The following is a 21,189-nucleotide window of genomic DNA, read 5'->3' as shown; positions in this document are numbered from 1 at the left end:
TATAAATTTATTTTTTATTGGTGTTCAATTTGCCAACATATAGAATAACACTCAGTGCTCATCCTATCAAGTGCCCCCTTCAGTGCCCATCACCCAGTCACCGCCACCCCCTGCCCACCTCCCCTTCCACCCCACCTAGTTTGTTTCCCAGAGTTAGGAGTTAGGAGTCTCTCATGTTCTGTCTCCCTTTCTGATATTTCCCACTCATTTTTTCAGGGGAGGACATCCTGATTCTGAATTTATATTCTTTTTATTTTTTAAGATTTTATGTATTTGTTTATTTATTTGAGAGAGATAGAGATAGCAAGCCCAAGCAGGCAGAGTGGCAGGCAAAGGGAGAGGGAAAAGCAGACTCCCTGCTGAGCAGGGAGCCCTATGTGGGGCTCAATCCCAGGGTCCTGGCATCATGACCTGAGCCAAAGGCAGACCCTTAATTGACTGAGCCACCCAGGTGTCCCAGAATTTATATTCTTATATTGTCTTTACCATGATAGTTGATGACTCGGAGTTCAACTCAGAGAGGCTCAGTGAGGACTTTATAATCCATACCAAACTGTCAAGAGTAAATAAGATTTAATTAGAAACACCTAGAAAAAATAATTATAAGTCATTTAATAAAATAGTCATTACTGAAATTGCCTTCTGGGGTCTTTTTAAAGTGGTACAGATGTCATTAAAATCATAGTAAATGATGACTTTTCTCATTGGTTCTAAGCTATTTTAACTCTAGGCAACTTCAGACCTATTAGGAGCTAGGTCACTTCCTACACCCTTAGGTCACAATGCTGATTTCACAGCCCCAAATGATATAAGTGACAGCAGTTAATTAGGCACTGAGGTAGCCCATCCTGATGCCTGAAGCCTCAAAAATTACATTTTATCAATTTTATGGACAATTCAAGCAATAGTTATTCCTAGGCTTCTAAATCTTACCAGTCTTGCAGGTGTGACCCTAGGCAGACATCTTTTGTGGATAGGTTGAAGAAATGTATTCATCTAAAAAGCATCAGAGAACATTCCTTTCTTTTAATATTTTTTCAGATCACAAAAGTAATGCATTTCCTATTTAAAAATTAGAACCACACAGAGCTCTGTGGAGTAGAGTAACATCTCTTTTGCTTCTCTTTTATCATCCGTAAGTTCTCTCTTCCCTAAAGCAACCAGGTTACAAGTGATTTTTTTTCTTTTCAATTCCCACCCCCCCTCTTTTAAAAGGCTCTTCTCTGTACATCTGTGTAGTCCATCACACAACCACTTGTCTGCCACACAGATACTTACTGCTCATCACTGACAAGGGTTAACCTCCTTGGACTGACATTTTGAGTCAACCGATGAAAGATTTGATGCTTTCCCTAGAAAAATGCATGTACAACACAAATACTTGCAAATAGTTGCAGGAGGTTCAAGAAACTTGAAGCTCAGAGAGTGCAAGAACTTGAGGCAAAGCACTTCTGCTATAAATGAGTGGAGAACCATTTCTATCAAAGCTGGAATTCTAGAACTAATGCTGTGCCTGAGTTTCCTAGGAATTGGAAAATTTATCACTGTTGGGTGTCCATTTTGTTCTCCTCTGTGATGGAAATAACTGTATTATCTATTAAGGATTTCATGGGGATTTTTATGATATTTTTAGGTTCTAAAATACTGATAAAGGAGACAAAGCAGAACAGGAACAGGGATCATTTTTAAATCCTTGGAACTATGCTTAGTTTGTCTAGGTTTCATTATTGGAGACTAAAGCTTGCATTTCAGACATGTCCTGTGCTCCTTACCCAAAAGTCCAAGATTTATACAGTACATATAGTTTTCTTTCCTTCCAAGATGAAGATTATAATTTGGGAGGTGAGTGCCAATTAATTTTAATATATTTATTATATTCATATATATGACATATTTTGGATGTTCTCAAATGTCAGTATTTTACTTAGGACTCTGACAATAAATGATTATTTATTTTGCAGAAAGACTATGATTTGGAAAGAGGCCCTGATGAGAAACTAGATGAAAATCAGCACTTTGATTCAAAGAGCGATCCCCAAAGCCTTCCATGGACCAGGAAAATCTATGAGTTCTACAATGCTCCAATTGTCAAGTTTTGGTTTTATACGGTTGGTCTCATTGAAGCAATTAAATATAGTCTTCATGCTGGACAATAGTTAATGATGATTTTGGTAATGATATGCCCAATTTGCCAACTTGTGATAAAATGTAGAAATGCCATGACGGGGGCGGGGGGTGGGGGGAAGCAACAACGAGAATGACAAAGTAGGAAAGAGATTGGAGGGAGGTGAGGAATTAGAGCAGATCACTCCTACTATGGGAGTGAAAGAACAAGCATTTTCTTCTTTCCTGAGTGCTTTTCATTGGCTCTGCTGGAACTGGAGCATTTGAAACTTTGTGGAACAATCGTTAACAACAGTGGTTGTAGAATTAAGTGATGGAGGTGGATTCTTTTCTTATCTTGGGCAAAGAATTCAGCAGTTGAGTTGATTTTCTATTTGTAAGAATAATGTATAACATAGAGGAAAAAATGCAAAACTTTTACTTTTTATCTTCAATAGCATATGGTTATAAATATATAGAGGACAATAAAATTTTAGAGGACAATAAATTTATGAACAAATACTACATCTTATATTGATCACAGTGATACAGAGAAATCATGAACGGCACTTTAAATGTAATGAGTGCTTTCCAAATTTATTTAATAGCATTTGTTTTTTTGATGCTTTATATATACTCTAAATTGTTCATGGCCAAGATTGTGTCTTTCTAAAACATATGAAGTGTGATTTTAAAAGGATATTTATCTAAATGTGTCATATTTCAAAATATATACTTTTTCATTCAAACATTTATTACATATACTTATGAAATGCATACACAGTTCTGTTTGATTTCAAAAATCAAATCTTCTTTCAAATGATGAAGTTTCACCCTTTTTGTAAATATGCAACAAAATATTCCAAAGGCTCTGATGGTAGCTCCAAGAGGTTTTTAACTCAGAGACAGCAATACCCATCATGCCTGTCCCGAACACCACCTGCTGTAAATATCATTGCAGCTGTAGTTACAAGTGGTTTTAACTATTCTATATGTAGAACTGAACTGAGAAAATAACATACCAAACTTAGGTAGAGCTCAAAAAGATCTGAGAAATAGGGATTCAGGTTAAAATAATATGATTCATCTCCTTGAGAATGAACACACACACACACACACACACACACACACACACACACACACACACACTTCTTTCAGTTGATCTGGGCCTTTAAAACATCTGTCGATCAGTGAACACCATGGACTGTCACTGTCTATTTAAAGAACTGCACTGTCTCATGCATTGTTGGTTTCGGTCAAAATTGGTAAAGCCTTTCTGGTGGATAATTGAGTAATATTTGTCACTGTTTTAAGTGTGTATGCCCAACGATTCTACTTCTGGAAATGTATCTTAAGAAAACAAAGACTTCAGATAAGATTGCAAAGCTATTAATCAATATGTATGTGTGTGTGTGTGTGTGTGTGTGTGTGTGTGCTTACTGTGCCTTAATTCTTTGAAAATATTAGAAATCTAGGTTTAATATAAACAGTAATTAAGCGTGAATTTCTTGAATGTCTACCATGTGTTAGAATACTCATGCTGAGCGCTGCAGATAAATATGTCGATAATCTTTTAATTACAAGGATTCACAGTTAGACAATACTTTTCTACTAACCAGTAGGTTTTAATTAACATAAAACTACCAGCAGGAGCATCTGGGTGGCTCAGTTGGTTGGGCATCTGCCTTTGGTTCAAGTCATGATTTCAAGGTCCTGGCATCAAGCCCTGAGTCGGGCTCTCTGCTCAGTGGGGAGTCTGTTTGTCACTCTGCCCCTTCTCCCTCTTGTGCTCTCTCTCTTGTGCTTTCTTTCTCTTAAATAAACGAAAAAAAATAAAAATAAAAACAAACAAAAACCCCAAACCTCCCAAGCAGAAGTAAATCACAATTCATTACATTTGAAAATAGGTACTTCCTGATACTGCTCATTGCTGTACTTGGGACACACGTTTTCTATGCTTAGATGGAGGGGAGAGTGTGTGATTCCCTCTCACCTTGTTGATTGCCTGACAGTGACCATGCTGGCATGTGCAGAGTTCTGGAAATTCTGTTCAGGAGCCAACAAGATGAGTCAATGCCCCCTTCCATGCATTTGAGAACAATGACCTTCATTCCTTCCATTAAATCCTGTATTAGAAAGCTGCAGACTCTTGTGCTTTCCTTAAAATCAGATTAAAATCAGTCCCAGTTATATTTCCATGTTATTATGTTAAAGTTCTTATGTGTGTGTTTCTGCTTGGCTCTTTGTGTCTGCTTGGCATTCTCCATTATGACTCTCACTCATGTCTAGGGAATGTGTGTCCCCCTCATAGATGGCATATTTGGCATTCCTCATGCTGTTCACTTACACTGTGTTGGTGGAGATGCAGCCCCAGCCCAGCGTGCAGGAGTGGCTTGTTATCATTTATATCTTCACCAATGCCATTGAGAAAGTCAGGGAGGTGAGTCATCCCTTCTACCTTTGTCTTCTACATCTCTGCAAAGAGGTATTTTGGGCTCATGATGAAAACGGACAGCGGGTCAAGGGTGGGGGTGAGGCAGACAATGCTGATCTTAATTTGCTTGCCCTAGGAAGGGTATTGAGGGGAAAATCTCTGATCTTAACCCTTACTCCCTGCCAGATACTTTTCTGGTTGCTGCTCTTTGAAAGCAATTATTTTTGTAGAAGTCCTAGTGTGTTTTATCAGTCTTAGAGTGATGCTATCTAATTGCTGTTAGGCCCTCCATCTATTTGATGTCCCAGAAGTTTTTTTTTTTTCGAGTAAGATTGATTTTTATAGCCTACCATTGCTTGCATACTGTCAGCTCCATTTCACACTAGGCCCAGAAATGACTAGAGTTGTGCAGTAGGTAAATAATTCATTTATAGCTTTTGAATTATTTTACTAAACACCTTTGAAAATTGAAGCTGAAAATCCCTGAGGCAAGTAGTCCAAAAAACAAAGCAATACAAAATTTTCATTTTTAGTTTTGCAAATGAGTCACTTAAAAAAGAAAGAATTAGCATCCATGAAGTTGTAACTGCAATCATGTATAGTTACAAGTTTGTTTTATGCATCAATGTATATGTATCTCAGTGTGCATATATCTCTATGTCTATGCATTTGTATACATTTATTTTGTCCCAGAGCTAATATGACTACTATACTAAGTAAATGTATTCTTAGTAATTATATGTATATTGCTTGCCTGTTACCACTGTGGAGTTTATAGAAAACAATTCAGGAAAAAAACATTATCTGAATTCACTTTTTTTTTTTTTTTTTTGCTTCAGGGAAAAAAGTTAATTATTTTAAATTTGAATTTGTCTGATAGTCTATTGCAAGGGTAATTTCTTATAGTGACTTATAATATTGCATTCTTAGTAATTTCTCAAAAACCCACTAAATAGCAGTAGGAAGACTAGATTGCAGGATTCGTGGATTTCAAACCAATGTCCTCTGCACTTGGCTATCCCTCACGAAAATAGAATTGTAGGTATATAGATCCTCTGTAATACTGGGTTTTAAAATGTCTTGGTGGTCCCCTGTGTTAGCTTAGGATTCATGAAAGCTAGGAAAAGCTGCTCCTTTTTTTTTTTTTTTTTTTTAAACTTCTGGTTTGTTTTTCAAACTGCTGGTTCACACTAGCAGTGACATTAAAACACACTTGTTTTACTACTTGTTTAACTACTAAAATTATTTTAGTAGTTCATTAGCCAAGGATAACTGAAGTCTATAAAATATCCAAGTGACCTAAGGTTTGGTGGGATTCAAATTTCTCTGTAAGCAAGCACTTGATGTACCAAAGAATGTTATTATGAGGCTCTTGAGTTATATACCGCATTCTTTAAATTTCCCTCTTTCTTTCTTCTTTTAGGTCTGTATTTCAGAACCTGGGAAGTTTACTCAAAAGGTGAAGGTATGGATTAGTGAGTACTGGAACGTGATAGAAACTGTGGCTATTGGCCTGTTTTCAGTTGGCTTCGGCCTCCGGTGGGGCGATCCTCCTTTGCACACAGCGGGAAGACTGATATACTGCATAGACATCATATTCTGGTTCTCACGGCTCCTGGACTTCTTTGCTGTGAATCAACATGTAGGTCCGTATGTGACCATGATTGCAAAAATGGTGAGTATGGTCTGCTTATATATTCTGGGGTCCTTTGGACCCCAGATGGTTCTACCTACTTTCATGGTTTACAAAAGTTTAACTTTTAGAATTATTTACAGAAGCCCAGACATCCAGCTCACTTCATCTCTGCTTTCCTTAAAACCATGAACTCGTATTTCACAAATGTCCTAGGAGAGTGTATTGGCTCGTTGATTTGGATACTCTGCTTATTAGCTTTTTGGGTAGGGGCCAGATAGTATGATTGAAGCAAATTTGTCTCTAAGCATGGTAATTCTTGGGGGTGAGGTTTATGTGAGGATAGCAGTAATATTTTCTGCTAAAGTATCTCCTCACCCTTGGCCAGCTCTTAAATAGTACATATTATAGTACACACCCAGTTCTAAGTACTTTGTACCTCTTAACTCAATCTTCAAAATGACTTTATGAAATAGGTACTATTATTATCCACATTTTACATATAAGGAAATGGAGATTAAGCAGATCTCCCAAGGGCATAAGTAGGGAGGTCAGGTTTCAAATCTGAACTACCTGTCTCTTTCACCTGAGCCTCCTGTGCAGATGGGTTACCCTTCTCTAACAGGCTCTGTAGAGGGACCTGAGACCCACCCTCTAGGAAGTACAGTACTTCCAGATCATCTTTGGTTGTTCCTTCTGAAATACCCATTGGCAGGGAAGGGACAAGTTCTAGAGAAAGAATCATAATGTGAAAACAAAGAAGAACAGAAAAGGGAGTGTCTTCTGGACTCCAAAGACAGATTTTTCTTTCTTTACACTTTTAGACTGGCAATGTTTTCTCTGGTTTTGGTGACATTGGTATTTACCAGACAGGCTATACGGAGGTAACTAATATATCTTAGTGACATAGTACAGGTTTATTTCTCCCTAATGCAAAGTGTAATGAGTGTTCATGGGGACTGACCTTTACCCTATAAGTCAGGGATCCAGAATCCTTCCACCTGGTGATGGAGTCATGTCGCATGTGGCTTCCAAGGCCTCCTATGATGGGGAATGAGAGGGGTGGAGAAAGTCCAATGGCTTTTAACTGTTCTGGACAGGAAGTAAAATAACTTCCCATCACTCCAGAGGCCATTGGCTAGAATAGATCATAGGGTCCCAGCTTTGTGGAAGGGAGGCTAAGAAATGCCAAGGAGCTCATAAGATACTCATGGCATAATTATCTCTGCCACAGTGAACCAGTGGGTTGAGGTGATGTACATTTAGTAAGTGAAATGAATCTGACTTGATCAGTTTCTCAGACTCTAACCAACTCCTGAAGATAATCCTAGGAATAAGGATTTTTGACTAATTTGAATACTCCCTATTTTTTGTTTAAGCACAAATTCTTTACCCTCAGCACATTTCTGTTCCTCCGTAGACCACATCAACATAAAACATGTACAGAGAGAAGGAGGTGATTTAGCCACAGGAAGCCCAGCTCTTCATGGACTAGGGCATTTTGGTCAATGACTAGACAGTCTTATTATTGGAGGTGTAATTATGAATGATGCTAGCGCTTGATTTGTTTTAAATTTCAAATCTGTGGTAAACTTCTGGTTGTGCCTTGCTATTTTGCAGACAGCAAACATGTTCTACATTGTGATCTTGATGGCCATAGTCCTGTTGAGCTTTGGAGTGGCCCGCAAGGCCATCCTTTCGCCAAAGCAGCTTCCATCTTGGAGTCTTGCTCGAGATGTTGTATTTGAGCCATACTGGATGATTTATGGAGAAGTCTATGCTTCAGATATAGATGGTGTGTAGGGGATTTTGCCATCATGGAGAAATCAAACCTTTGTGGATATTCAGAGTAAAAGAAAAAAAATCTGGAGAATACTCATCTGGATCTTAAAGATGCCGAAAATTGGCGGTATTCTGCTAAGTTAATGTGCTAAATATTTGTGTAGAACCATAGGACTGTGATTCATCTTATCTCTCATTCTTTTAAATTCTTTATTTGTAGTTTGCGAAAGCCGCCCGTCTTGCCCTCCTGGTTCTTTTCTTACTCCGTTTCTCCAAGCTGTCTACCTCTTCGTACAGTATATCATCATGGTGAACCTGTTGATTGCTTTTTTCAAGTAGGTTATTTTAATTAAATATGGTTATTTTATGTAAATCAAAATTAATCAAAATTAAATCAAAATGATTTCATTTAAATCAAAATCTATTTTGAGTATGAAACCTTTGGGTTTTCTGTGTTCCTTTTTTCCCCCCTTTTTCACTGTAGTTTTGACATATGGGCATGAAACTACTGGTAGATAGGGAACAGAGCACAAGAAAAGAGGAAAAAACAATAAATGGAGAGAAATTAGTAAAAGCAGAATGAAAGGAGAACATGCATTGTAGTAAAGCAACGAATTGGAATCATGGAAGAATAAGTGTCTGAAATTGAAAGCTGACAGTGGGGTTCTTGTTGACTTTTCTTTTCTTGGCTCCAGTGTATCTTATTCTCTGTTTTCTTCTAGCTCACTTTTCATTTCCTCTCAGTCTGCTTTTCTTTTCTTTTCTTTTTTTTTTAAGATTTTATTTATTCATGACACACACACACACACACACACACACACACACAGGCAGGGACACAGGCAGAGGGAGAAGCAGGCTCCATTTCAAGCAGGGAGCCTGATGTGGGACTCAAATCCCGGGTCTCCAGGACCACACCCTTGGCTGAAGGTAGCGCTAAACTGCTGAGCCACCCCGGCTGCCCTCAGTCTGCTTTTCTGCATCATCTCCTCCTTAACCTTGTAACATTGGAATGTCCCTGGTCCCAGACCTTGCTCATCTTTCTCTCTCTCTCTCTCTCTTTAATAAAGATTTCTGTTTATTTGTTTGAGAGAGAGAGAGAGAGAGAGCACACAAGTTGTGGGGAAGGGCAGAGGGAGAAGCAGGCTGCCCACTGAGCAGGGAGCCCATTGCACGGCTCAATCCCTGAGAAGACCCTGAGGACCCTGAGATCATGACCTGAGCCAAAGGCAGACGCTTAACCAACTGAGCCACCGAAGCACCCACTCATCTCTTATTTACATTTTGTTTGGTGATCTTGGTCAGTGTCCTATAATGCTGACAAATTCTACTTTATGTTTCCATCCCCTATCTCTTCCTCAGAGTCCAACCTCACAGATCCAGCTGCCCACTTTCACTACCAGTTGGATGTATAATAGAATTCTAAAATTCTAAATGTCCAAACTCTTGATCTCCTCTCTTTCCCAGCATATATTTGTCATCCTTCCCAAATCTATGCAGAAGACCACAAATTTCTATCAAGTCTCCATTTCCCCAGCTGTTCAGATCATAAGCCTTGGAGTCATTCTCAATACCACTTGTATCTCTGTCTCAAAACTGTCAGGAACTCCTGTTGGCTCTGCCTCCCAACAGATCATCAATCCAACCATACTGCTACCAGAGAGCCTCCTACTCATTTCTCTGCTTCTATCTTTGGCCCCATATTCTCTTATCAACATGGTAGCTCCTAGTGACCCTTTAAAAACATATGTCACATGATGTCACTACTCTGCTCTGAACCCTCAGTGGCATCCCATTTCAAAGTTCCTGCAATGACCTAGAGAACCCCAGTGATCTGGCTTCCCTGCTGCTTTTCAAATCATGCATCACACTCCTCTTCCCCTAACCCTTTCCTCTCCAATCACACTGGCCCCTCATAGGTTTTCAACAAGCACAGGTGTGTTTGTAGTTGCTATTCTCTCTACCTGGAGTGCTCTTCCATCACCTGCTGGTGTGATCCATTTTCTTACCCCTTTCTAGTCTTTGCTCACATGTTCCCTTTATCATTAGCCCTGACCTAAGGATGACATTTGAAAGTACAGCCCCTTTTCCCTCAGCCATCTCTTTGACATGCCTGGTTTCCCCTACTCTTCTTTCTTTATACCCACTTATAAATACAAATATATTTTATAATTTATTTATACTTCCCCCCTTCCCTGTTTATGGGTCTCCTTTTCAGGAATATAAGCACCATAAGGAAAAGATATTTTACTGTCTTTTTTGCTGATGAATTTTTCCCAAGAAGAGAAGAGAAATCAATGCGATGGGATCTAACTAAAAATAATAATAATAATAATAATAATAATAATAATAATAATAATAGAGAGAAGCAAAAATAAATCAGAATACTTAAAAAATGACTATTGCAAATACATGGGGGAAGACATACCTTTCTGCTTGTCACAGATTATATGATAACTGTCATCTCTTTTTATAAACTTCTAACATTTACTGGTATTTAATGTAGCTATTTTTTTCGACATTTCGAATAATATTGAGTGTTAAGTATGAGATTTTTGTTTCTCAAAAATGATAGGTTGAGTCAAAAGAAAGGTTAAGAAATCCTCACATAGACCAGTCCTCTCACTCTAGAGAGGAACACAGTGAGGACCAAACAAGCTGAGAAACCCAGATCTGACTACTTGTCCAGGGGTCCATTCCAGATTCTTTATATTGAGAATTACCAAAACCCTGAAATACACTGTGAAGATTGCCACCTGCTGGTGGGCAGGCTGTTGTCAGACTTGGAGTGACAGCAGCATTTAATCTTGGTTCTCAAACTTGCTGGTGCAGCAGAATCACCTGGACGGGTTCCTGAGACACAGATCACTATAATGTCTCTGCTGCAATTTCCAGTAGTTCTGGGCTAAGGCCAGAGAGTTTACATTTTTGACATGTCCTCGGGTGATGCTGATTCTGATTCAGACCACACTTTGAGAACTCCTATTAAAAACCACTTTTCTATCTTTCCATCATTTGCTTGATAGATTCTGTGAAACTTTCCCCTTCCTCTTTTTCTAAGCTGACTTTCTCCAGAATAGTTCTGGCTACTTCTCTTTATCCTTGTTCAAGTTTAGGGTTTCCTGTATTTTTATTGGCTAATTTTGGCTGTCCTCCTCAAGTACGACTTTGCCATCTTTCTCTAAAGAAACTAAACATTAGCCCAAGCAGAATGTTAAGGCAGACATTCCATTGTGTCCTCTCCCCACTCCTATCCTGTTACAAACTTCACATTAAGTAATTTGGGATGATAGGTTGTTTTAGAATAATTGTACCACCCACCACAACTTCCATCACTGGTTCTATAATGATATTTATCGTACTATCTGCATTTTAATATTGATGTCCTTAAAGTGATAATCCAAGGTAGCCTACCAATTAAGAGGTTATATTCATTGTAAAGTTAATGTAAACAATTTTATCTAGTTTCTAAATAGAAGCTCTGCTTCTTGGTATTTTAGGATGAACTGAGTTTTCTTCCCCATCGCTTCTTCATTAATATTCTTTCACTTGAGTATTTTAACTAGGATTATTCTATCAGTTCTCACATTTGACAGTAGGAGAATCTCTTCATAAGGTTGATGATATAGAAACATTAATGATTTTATAATTTACCATTCTGGACCAAAAAGAGCTTCTTCTTTGAGAAGAGATGGGGAACCAAGAATAGGACAGAGGGCAGTTATATGTTCATTGCTTTTAAAACATTAGCATTTTCTCTGTGATTGTAATTTCAATCTTTTGTTTATTATTCTTATGAGCATTATTTGATTGTAGAAGATGATTAAATGCATCTTGTTTGACTAGATGAAGAATCACAAGTGCAATAGCTATTATTTTTATTGACTAATTGCTGAGAATGTCAGGCAAACCAGTCATAAAAGTTGTAAAATAGAGAATCTGTTATGTTTCAGGATGCTATACTAAAACATTATCCCTCTCTTCACTACAACTTACAGTAATGTTTACATGGATATGAAATCCATCTCCAATAAGCTATGGAAATACAATCGCTATCGCTACATCATGACCTACCACCAGAAGCCTTGGCTGCCCCCACCTTTCATCCTGCTGAGCCATGTTGGTCTTCTCCTTCGCCGGCTTTGCCATCATCAGGCCCCAAATGACCAAGAGGAGGGTGATGTTGGATTAAGTAAGTTTTCATTGGTGGGGCACCAGCATGAGAGTAAAGACTGGAGATCTGAGGTGAAAACACACAGTTCAATTTAGGGCACAGGGCGGAAGGCTCTGGGGGGGTCACTCAATATATATATATATATATATATATATATATATATATAGAGAGAGAGAGAGAGAGAGAGAGAGAGAGAGAGTACTAGCTGACGACCTGGGTGGAAGGAAATACATTGATCTCATCAGGTGGTGGTAGTACCTTTTGAGGAAATTAACCAATACTCTGGAAAAAAGGAAGAGGTTAAGAACAGAATCTCTCCTTGAGTGTGGAAAGGCTTTATGTTACTTGGAAAAAGCTGTGTTTTCTCCTTTCACCTGGGAGTTCATCAGAGTGACTCCTGGGGAGCAGTCACAGTGAACTGTACTCGTTGCCTGTTGTTGAAGATGGAATCCAAACAGAAAGGAGTCACAGAAGGTCTTGTGGACCGAGGGAAATTGATAAGACAGACTCGGCTTCACTTATTAACCAGAGTCCTGATTCTCTGCTTCCTAATCTACTGAGAATGGAGGTTATTCTGCATAGTTGTTTCATATTTTCAATTCAAGATGCAGAAACGTAGATTCTTGTTTTCCTTTTCTTCTTCTTTCTCTTCTTTTTGCCATACTTAAGTCTGCCTATTTTGAGAGTCTCCTAGCTCATTTTGCTTATCCACATCTTCACTGCATGCTATGACTCTCACACTAATTGTTATAATAGAGCATTTCTTATTGTGGTTTTACAGACCTATTGTAGTTTCTCTCAAGCAATTTCACAATTGGTACCAGGCCCATTTCTAGATAATTCCTACACATAGAGAAAAGGGGTGGCATAAATTCACAATTGTTATCTCCATTCCTACATCCAAAATATCCCTGAAAACAGAAAGCTTTTTTTCTTCTTAAGTTACAGATTCATTTGGACAAAAGAGGCTGATGGGACTCCTGTGAAGCCGTTTATTCTCTTTATCTGTTGTAGCATGAATATTCATTGGTTTTGCTACAAAAATAACGTGTTGGATTGTAGGGTACTGCCCTCCCCTCAGTTAGGGGTTTTACTTCATTTATGGCATATGCACTATATTATCTTTCCAAAAGGAGAAAAGGAAAATTCTGAATTCTAAAACATACTGGGTTCCAGGAGTTTCAGATAAGGGATTGTGTACTCTTCCATTTCCCTGGGCTCTTAAGGAGACAGGTATTATGACAAGGTTGATAGGATGATATGCTTTTGTTCCTGCTGGTAATTGGCTTAGTGAGGTATTTTTCTCTTCTTAAGTCACTTTGGAGATTTACTTTTCTTTTCCCTCCTGCACTCATCCCCTCCATAGATTCAGACTGTATGAGGAAGGCAAAGCACAGATGAATTACTTTTTAAAAAAGATTTATTTATTTTAGAGAGAGGAGATGGGGGATGGATAAGCAAGGGAGATGAAGAGAGACTCTCAAGCAGTCTCTGCACTGAGTGTGGAACCCCATGCCGGCCTCAATCCCACAGCCCTGAGATCATAACCAGAGTTGAAATCAAGAGTTGGCCACTTAACTGATTGACCTACCCAGCACCCTACAACGGAAGTTACTTTAAAGGCTTATAATTATACTATAATCTTTAGGCTTCTAATAGAGAGCCATCCCAGGCATTGGCTGAGGACTATTGTAATCTGGAATTGGCTGGGATTTGGCCAGATTTTAGCTTAACCTTCATCTGCACTTATAGGAAGATTCTGGTATATAATTCAAGTAAATTTCTGATGGATAGAGGTGTGTTCATCCTGAGTTCTGAAAAAATCTTGAATTTTTGTAAAACTTCCAATCCTCTAGAGAAGATTGACGTTTGCATATGGGGCAGCAGTGCCACCTGGTGGAGAGTCACAAGAATGCTCCACATGTGCAAGCTGCACCGGTCACTGGAATTGATTGGTCTTTGGGTTTTGTTTTCAGGAATCCACAGAAGGATCAAATCTTGATCACTGTAAAATTTCTCACTCATAAGAGATTCCTTAATGAAAATGAGTATTTAGAGTTTTGGGGGGTAGTTACTGGATTTTTTCAGTATCTTAGCATTCTTTCACACCATAAGATCGGAAAACATTGTGTATTGCAATTGTGGACATATTTTTATGGTTGAATATTGTTTTCTCTTTGCCACGCTTTTCAATTTAAAATTTGTATTTTTGTCTCATTTTATTGGAAAATAATGAAATGTTTGGATTTCTAGTAAGTTTGAAGGAACTCTGATGTTTTTTTTTTCCTAATTTAAGTGAAACCACTAAAGGAAGAGAATGCTCCCTTTTTAGCCTTTTGCAGCACCATTTATATATTTTCCAAGTGTTAGAAACTTGTTCATAAGCTAGTATACCTTTCTGTTAGATCAGAATGAGGGCCAAAGGTGGTAGACGAAATGTATCACTGAAGTCTGACAATTGAATTGTGTTAGCTTCGCAACATCATGATAATGTGTCTTTTTGTGAGTTAATTATGATTATGTCAAAGAAAGTGGATAGTCTCAGTCAGTGGCTGGCAATAATGTCTCTGTTTCCAATAGAGTAACTTAATGCAGTTAACCCTTAAGCAACATGGGGGTTAGGGGCACCAGCCACCTGCGGACTCAAAAATCTGTGTATAACTTTTGACTACCCCAAAACTTAACTAATAGACTTCTGTGGCCCAGAAGCCTTCCTGATAACATAAACAGTCAATTAATACATATTTTGGGTAATGTATGTGTTATATACTGAGACTTACAATAAGGTGAGCTAGAGAAAAGGTTTATAGTAAGAAAATAGTAAAGGAGAGAAAATACATATACATCACTTTACTGTATTTACTGGGAAAACAACAAAACAAAATGAACCATAATGCATACAAGTGGACCCCCACACTTCATGTTGCTCAAGGTTCAAGTGTATACACAAATTCAGTGTAACAAGGTGAAACTTTCTTACACTTGCTGGATTAATTTAACAGACTTCAACTTGATCTTATCTTGTTTTTAACCTACAGGTTGCTTATGTAATTTTGATAGAAAAAACAGGTGGTGAGGAAAAATGACAATGAGATTCTTTCCCCATATGCATATAAATATAATGAAGCTTGGTTAATGTGTAGATACAGTTTACCCTATGAGCATATTGAACAGAAAGTGTTCCTCATGAGTCATCTTCAAATCCCCACTCCTGTTTTTAGAATAATAGGAAAGATCCAAACTGGTATTTCTATTTGTTTCTGCATAGTGCTTCTATATTACTATTAGGAATTTGGTGTGACGAAGCAGCAAAGTTTATCACACAAACTATACTTTATTTTCAACACAAATGGAAGAAAAGCCACTCTTATTCTGTATCAGCTTCCTATTAAAGACAAATAATGATTTTTTATGTGCCATACTTATTTACATAGAACTCTATCTGAGTGAGGAGGATCTGAAAAGACTTCATGATTTTGAAGAGCAGTGTGTGGAAATATACTTCCACGAGAAGACGGAAAGTCTGAATAATAGCTATGAGGAACGAATCCGAGTAACATCAGAAAGGTAAAAGATAAGTCTTTTTTTTTTTCCAGCTCCTCAAACCTGCTTTTTTTAAAAAGATTTTATTTATTTATTCATGAGAGACACACAGAGAGGCAGAGACATAGGCAGATGGAGAAGCAGGCTCCATTCAGGGAGCCCGATGTGGGACTCGATCCTAGGACCCTGGATCACGCCCTGAGCCAAAGGCAGATGCTCAGCCACTGAGCCACCCAGGCATCCCCCCAAACCTGATTCTACTAAGAATGTCTGAAGAAGTAGAAAGATGGACTTTCAAAACCTAGAGGTTTGGGTGCTCTACAATCTTGTCTAGTAGCATATAGTATTTCCATAATGGATGTGTATGTATTGAGCACCTCCTATGTTCCAGGTGCCCTTCCAGTCACCAGAGATAGTGAATAAGAGATAGTGAATAAGAAGAGACAGTCCCTGACTTCATAGGACTAGTGTGTGCAGGCAGAGGGGTCAGGGGACAGGGGAGAAGTAATACACAGAGAAACACATGCAAATATGCAATTTAATATCAGTTAAAGAGCAATGAAGAAAAAATCTAGTTGCATTTTTTCGATGGTAGTGAGGGGTCTGCCAGAGTTGGAGGCGGGGGTGGGAGGCAGTGGTGGTGTTGAGTGGACTCTTCGACTTGGGCCAGGGCGGTCACAGAGGAGTTGGAGGAGGAGAGACCCGAAGGAGGTAGGCCAGATATGCAGTGGGATGGTCCCCTGGCTGCAGGAACAGCCAGTGAGAATGCCCGCGGCAACAGTGTGTGTCCACCAATGGTGGGTTGGACTGGAGAAGCTGTAGGGCTGCGTGCTGGTTGCACTGGGGAGACAAGGGCAGGTGAGGTTTTGTTTTTACATGGGGATAACAAAAGAAATGTGTATGGTCCTGGAGATAATTCACCAGCAAAGGAGAAATTGCAGGAGCAGGAGGGAAGAGGCGATTGGCCCCAAGAAAGGGCTTAATGCCTGGGCTTCCCACACCCCCAGCAGGGGGGCCAGCAGAGAGGTGGCAGCTAGGGTATGCCTGTATGCATTTAAAAAAAAAAAAAAACCCAAAACAAAAAACCCACAGAATTTTTTTGTACCCAGAAGCGAATTGACAGAACTTAAATGTGTTCCTTTATTTTCGAATATACACGGACCTGACTATACAATGTTATAGCTAATTATGCATATATTTTTTCTGATGTCCAAATGGATAGACAGTGAATCCTTAAATGTGGCTCTCTGTAAAATTGAATTACATGAAGAACTCCCTAAATGGTTTGCTATGGGTAGAAGTCATATTTCTGGACTTTTCAATTGGTATCATATTATGTAAATGTGTATTTAGGTGGCTGGTTGAATGTCAGACCAAATTTTATTTTGAGGAAAAGATATCAAATAAAGGTTTGCGAGCACACAAATTTTATTTTCCTTAAATAATATCCTCAGGCCAGAGCTTGATGAGCTTTTCTTACCTTTTTCCTCTACTGCACATTCTGCCTCCTTGGTGGATATGCTCGCTGAGTCCTGTGGGCCAGCCTGGCTCTCTGTTTCCTAGGAAACGCATGCCCAGATAGCAGTTTAGAGAGCCCAGGTAAAGACCTGCTTCTGTCACTTACTGGCTCTGTGCACTTGGGCAAATTTACTCTGGGCCTTTGTTTTCTTATGTGTAAGATGCACCCAAAAATAGACCTAGCCCTTAGAGGTACTGTGAGGATTGCATGAAGTAACAGAGATGGACTATGTGGCAGAGTGCTGATCGATAGTAAGGGTACAGTGAAAGTAACAATAGTCTCCCCAAACTGTGAGTGTGATTTCTTTTTAAATACATATTTTCTTTCAAAACTTAAAAAGAGAATAAATACATGAGATGAGATGACCTCCTTGCCCCAGATTATGAATGAGGACAAGGTCACAGAAAGCCCCTCCTTTACACTGTAAACTAAAGATTTTTAGGTGGTCAGATATGGACAGATTTAAGTTCTAGGCAAATGCCTTGAGTTACAGTGTGGATTCGAGGTGTCGGAATCGGAAGTATGGAGATAGCAGGGGTTGATGCAGCAGGAGGATGAGTGACGGGGGCTAGCCAAACCAGCCATGGTAGGTTTGAAAGGACATATCTGAGTCTAATTTGGGCTGTTTGTATAACAAAGTGCCAGAGCCTGGGGGGGCTTGTAAGTAGCAGAAAGTAATTGCTCACAGTTCTGGAGGCTAGGAAATCCAAGATCAACATTGTTGGGTGACAGCCCCCTTCTGGGTTGCAGACTTCTCTTGTGTCTTCCACATGGCAGAGGGGGTGAGGGAGCACTGTGGGGTTTCAAGGCACAAATCCCATTCATGAAGACTCTACCCTCATGACCTATTCACCTCCCAAAGGCCCCACCTACTAATACCATCACCTTTGGGGGGTTAGAATGCAACATATGAATTTCAGGGAGATCTAAACATTCAGACCATAGCAGAAAGGATGAATCGAGGCATGTTTAGAAAGGGCGAGTCATGAGGGGAGTTAGGGGTTGGACATGCAGCCAAGGGAGAGGGTGGAGTCCAAGATGACTCTCATATCTGTAGCAGGGGTAATTAGGTGAAAAATGGCATCACCATGATAGGAAAAAAAAATGTGCAAAAAACATGGGTAAGGGGCAAGCAATGAGTTTTAGCTTTGTTGAGCTTGAGACTCTTGTGGCACATTTAGCCAGAGATTTCTGGGAGGCATGTGAGGCTATGAAGTCCTGAGGCCAAGATTGAACTAGACAAGGAGATTTGGGAGTCATCTGCCCCTTGTGAGAAAATAAAACCATGACAGGGGAAGTGATTATGCCCAGGAAGCAAGAAGGATGAGGAAACTCAGTGGGCTGAAGGTGGAACCCTGGAGGAGTGTCAACACCTGTGTAGCAGAGCAGGGAAGAGGGGCTTATGGGGAAGATTAACCAGAACCCACCAGAGGAGAATAAGGAAAACTAGGAAATGGTAGTGTCATGAGTCAAATGGATCCAGTGTGCAAACTTGAGAACTAGACATTTATGAACAAGTAATTCAATAATAGTAGTAGTGGTGGTGGAGGTGATTGTAATATGACCAGCACCATCAATCATCATATATCATTATATCCCTCTTGAGTCTTTTCCTTGGGTAGAGGAAGGAATAGAAGGTAGATGGCTATGTAGCTTCTGAATAGTATTCTGGAGGCTTTCATGGGTTCTAGAATTTGATTATGAATGCCTAATTTCACTTTTCAAAACATCATCATTTCTCCCTCATGCTAGAGCTACCTCACCAGCCTTCTAATTGCATGGTCAGCCCTGTTGAGGTCATCTCTGGGGAGTTCACAATGGAAGCATGAGAGGGACGGAAGAAGACTTCCCTGAGGTAGCTTGAGCTAGTTTGAAGAGGAAGGGAAAGGAGATTAGGAGGATATTTGCACAGCTGCCTACCTGTGAAGGAGAGATCACCTATATCCTTGCGGAATTCAGTGAGTGAGTTGTGAGACCTGAAATAGAGAAGTATTAGGCTGTTTTATGTCCTCCTTTCTCTGGAACACTGGCTACTTTTTGACCCTAGCAACACAAACCAGCATTTCTTGCTTTCTGTTCTATGGAGTAAGATGTTAATTGGATATTAACATCTTTTGGATATCTTTTGGATTGGTTAATTGGATATTAACATCTTATATTTTGGAAATATTGCATTTAGTTTTTTAAATAATTTCTGCACCCAATGTGGGGCTCGCTCGGACACACAACCCTAAGATCAAGAGTTGCACACTCTACCACCTGAGCCTACCAGGTGTCCCTGGGAAATGTGACATTTTAAAACAAGTCATATTGTGACTCAGTAAAGTTATCATTGGAGCAGGTCCTGTCATCCTGTCATCATTTTACTTTGAAACCTTATTGAGAAACATTTGTGAGCACCCCCAGCATGGGAAATGTTGGCATAATTTGTTTAGCACGTCCCATGCTTCTAAGGCCTCTGTGAGAACTTTGCCTAGATCTCCGATGAGTTGCTCAGAGGTGCCAGAGTGCCGGGGTTCATGCTACTAGTTGTGGAGTCAGACTGTCTGGGTTCCAAGCTTCACTCCATCTCTAGCCATTTAACTGGCCACATGAACTAATCTCTTTTATGAAAGGAGTAATAGGAATGCCTCCATTATAGGGTTGTTATGCAGATTAAATAAAATAATACTATAGAGGCTTGTAACATGCCTGGCACCTAGTGAGCACTCAGAGAATATTACAATTATCATGATGATTATAATTACACTCCTTATAATCTTATTTTAAAACATCTTCTCCAAGGACCCACAGTAAAACAATAGCTATACTGGTCTTCCCCCCACCCTCAGATTGTGCTCAGGGGAAACTAAACTTCTAAGAATTTATTTTACATGTCAGAATTACTGAAAGTCTAGATTAAATTAACATAGGTGGTGGTTGAGGAATATGATTAAAATATGTCTCATGGGACATAATGCTTTAGGGAAAAAAAATAAGCAAGAGAACCCGACGTGAGGGTGACCAGGTTATTTGTCTAACCAGTCTCTATTGTCGAATGTTACCTGTTGCTGTGAATAGTTGCTGGTTTCTATTGTATCCATTTGATGTGACTGCTGCTAATGGAACTTAATGAGCCTCCATTACTGCTGTTCAGACTGTTCTGTTTTTGAATTAGATGAAACACTGCACTAAATGGAGAGGCTCTAATTAAGCATATTTGGAAGGGAGTATACATATATTTTGTGCTCTTTCCCTCATCGTCTCTGCCAATTCTTGTTTTGCAGGTTCCAGAAGGTCAGGAAGCATTTATTAAGCCTCTACTTAGTTACAGAAGTTGATTTCTATAGCAGAAGTAAGAAAGAGAGGGTCCTACCCACGATATAATTAACACGGAAAATATCAGCCTCTTTGTTCTTTAATTCCTATCTGCCAAGCTCCCAGAAAGAAGAAATGGAGGATTTCTCAATCCATGCCACTTGGGATACATTCTAGAGAGGGGATGTCTCACACTATGTTGGGAAGTGCTTCTGCAGCTGAATGCTAAGTCCTTTATAGCATAATCACTGCTTCTTCCAGGCTCCATGTAAGACCAGGGATCATTCTTAATTTTTGCTTATGGTCATGTCAGCCATGAAACTGTTGATGAGATTCCCTCCCTTGCTGGGTTGGGTTTTTTCCTTCCACCCTGTATTTCTGTTTATCAAAGATGTTCATTATTGAGAATTGGGCCAGAATACTCACTTATCCAAATAAAAGAATAAAACAGGGAAAGAAAAGAAAGAAAAAATGTCATAAGTCAGAATGCACTGTGAACATTTTGTTCTTTTTTCCATTTAGTCTTCCATATATTTTTAGTTAAAATTATACAAGTTGGGGCCGCCTGGGTGCCTCAGTGAAGTATCTGACTTTTGATTTTTGTCTCTGGTCATGGTCATGAGATTTGAGTCCCACGTTGGGCTCTGTGGTCTGCATGGAGTCTGCTGGAGATTCCCTTTCTCTCTGCCCCTACCCCCCTCAAAATA

At 39.3% G+C, this 21,189-nt stretch overlaps 1 protein-coding gene across 1 annotated transcript in view; it reads left to right on the top strand.

Moving 5' to 3' along the window:
• Positions 1 to 21,189, top strand: part of TRPM6 (transient receptor potential cation channel subfamily M member 6) — a 151,133-nt gene that overhangs the window by 91,699 nt on the left and 38,245 nt on the right. The window contains exons 20-26 of the mRNA XM_072762631.1: positions 1,962 to 2,108; positions 4,415 to 4,543; positions 5,961 to 6,212; positions 7,791 to 7,965; positions 8,173 to 8,287; positions 11,948 to 12,141; positions 15,558 to 15,690. Coding sequence (XP_072618732.1) covers positions 1,962 to 2,108; positions 4,415 to 4,543; positions 5,961 to 6,212; positions 7,791 to 7,965; positions 8,173 to 8,287; positions 11,948 to 12,141; positions 15,558 to 15,690 — 1,145 coding nt within the window. The remainder of the gene's footprint in view (positions 1 to 1,961; positions 2,109 to 4,414; positions 4,544 to 5,960; positions 6,213 to 7,790; positions 7,966 to 8,172; positions 8,288 to 11,947; positions 12,142 to 15,557; positions 15,691 to 21,189) is intronic.

The sequence above is a fragment of the Vulpes vulpes genome, chromosome 1, assembly GCF_048418805.1.
Source record: "Vulpes vulpes isolate BD-2025 chromosome 1, VulVul3, whole genome shotgun sequence".
Lineage (NCBI taxonomy): Eukaryota > Metazoa > Chordata > Mammalia > Carnivora > Canidae > Vulpes > Vulpes vulpes.
This window is presented reverse-complemented; position numbering and strand designations above follow the sequence as displayed.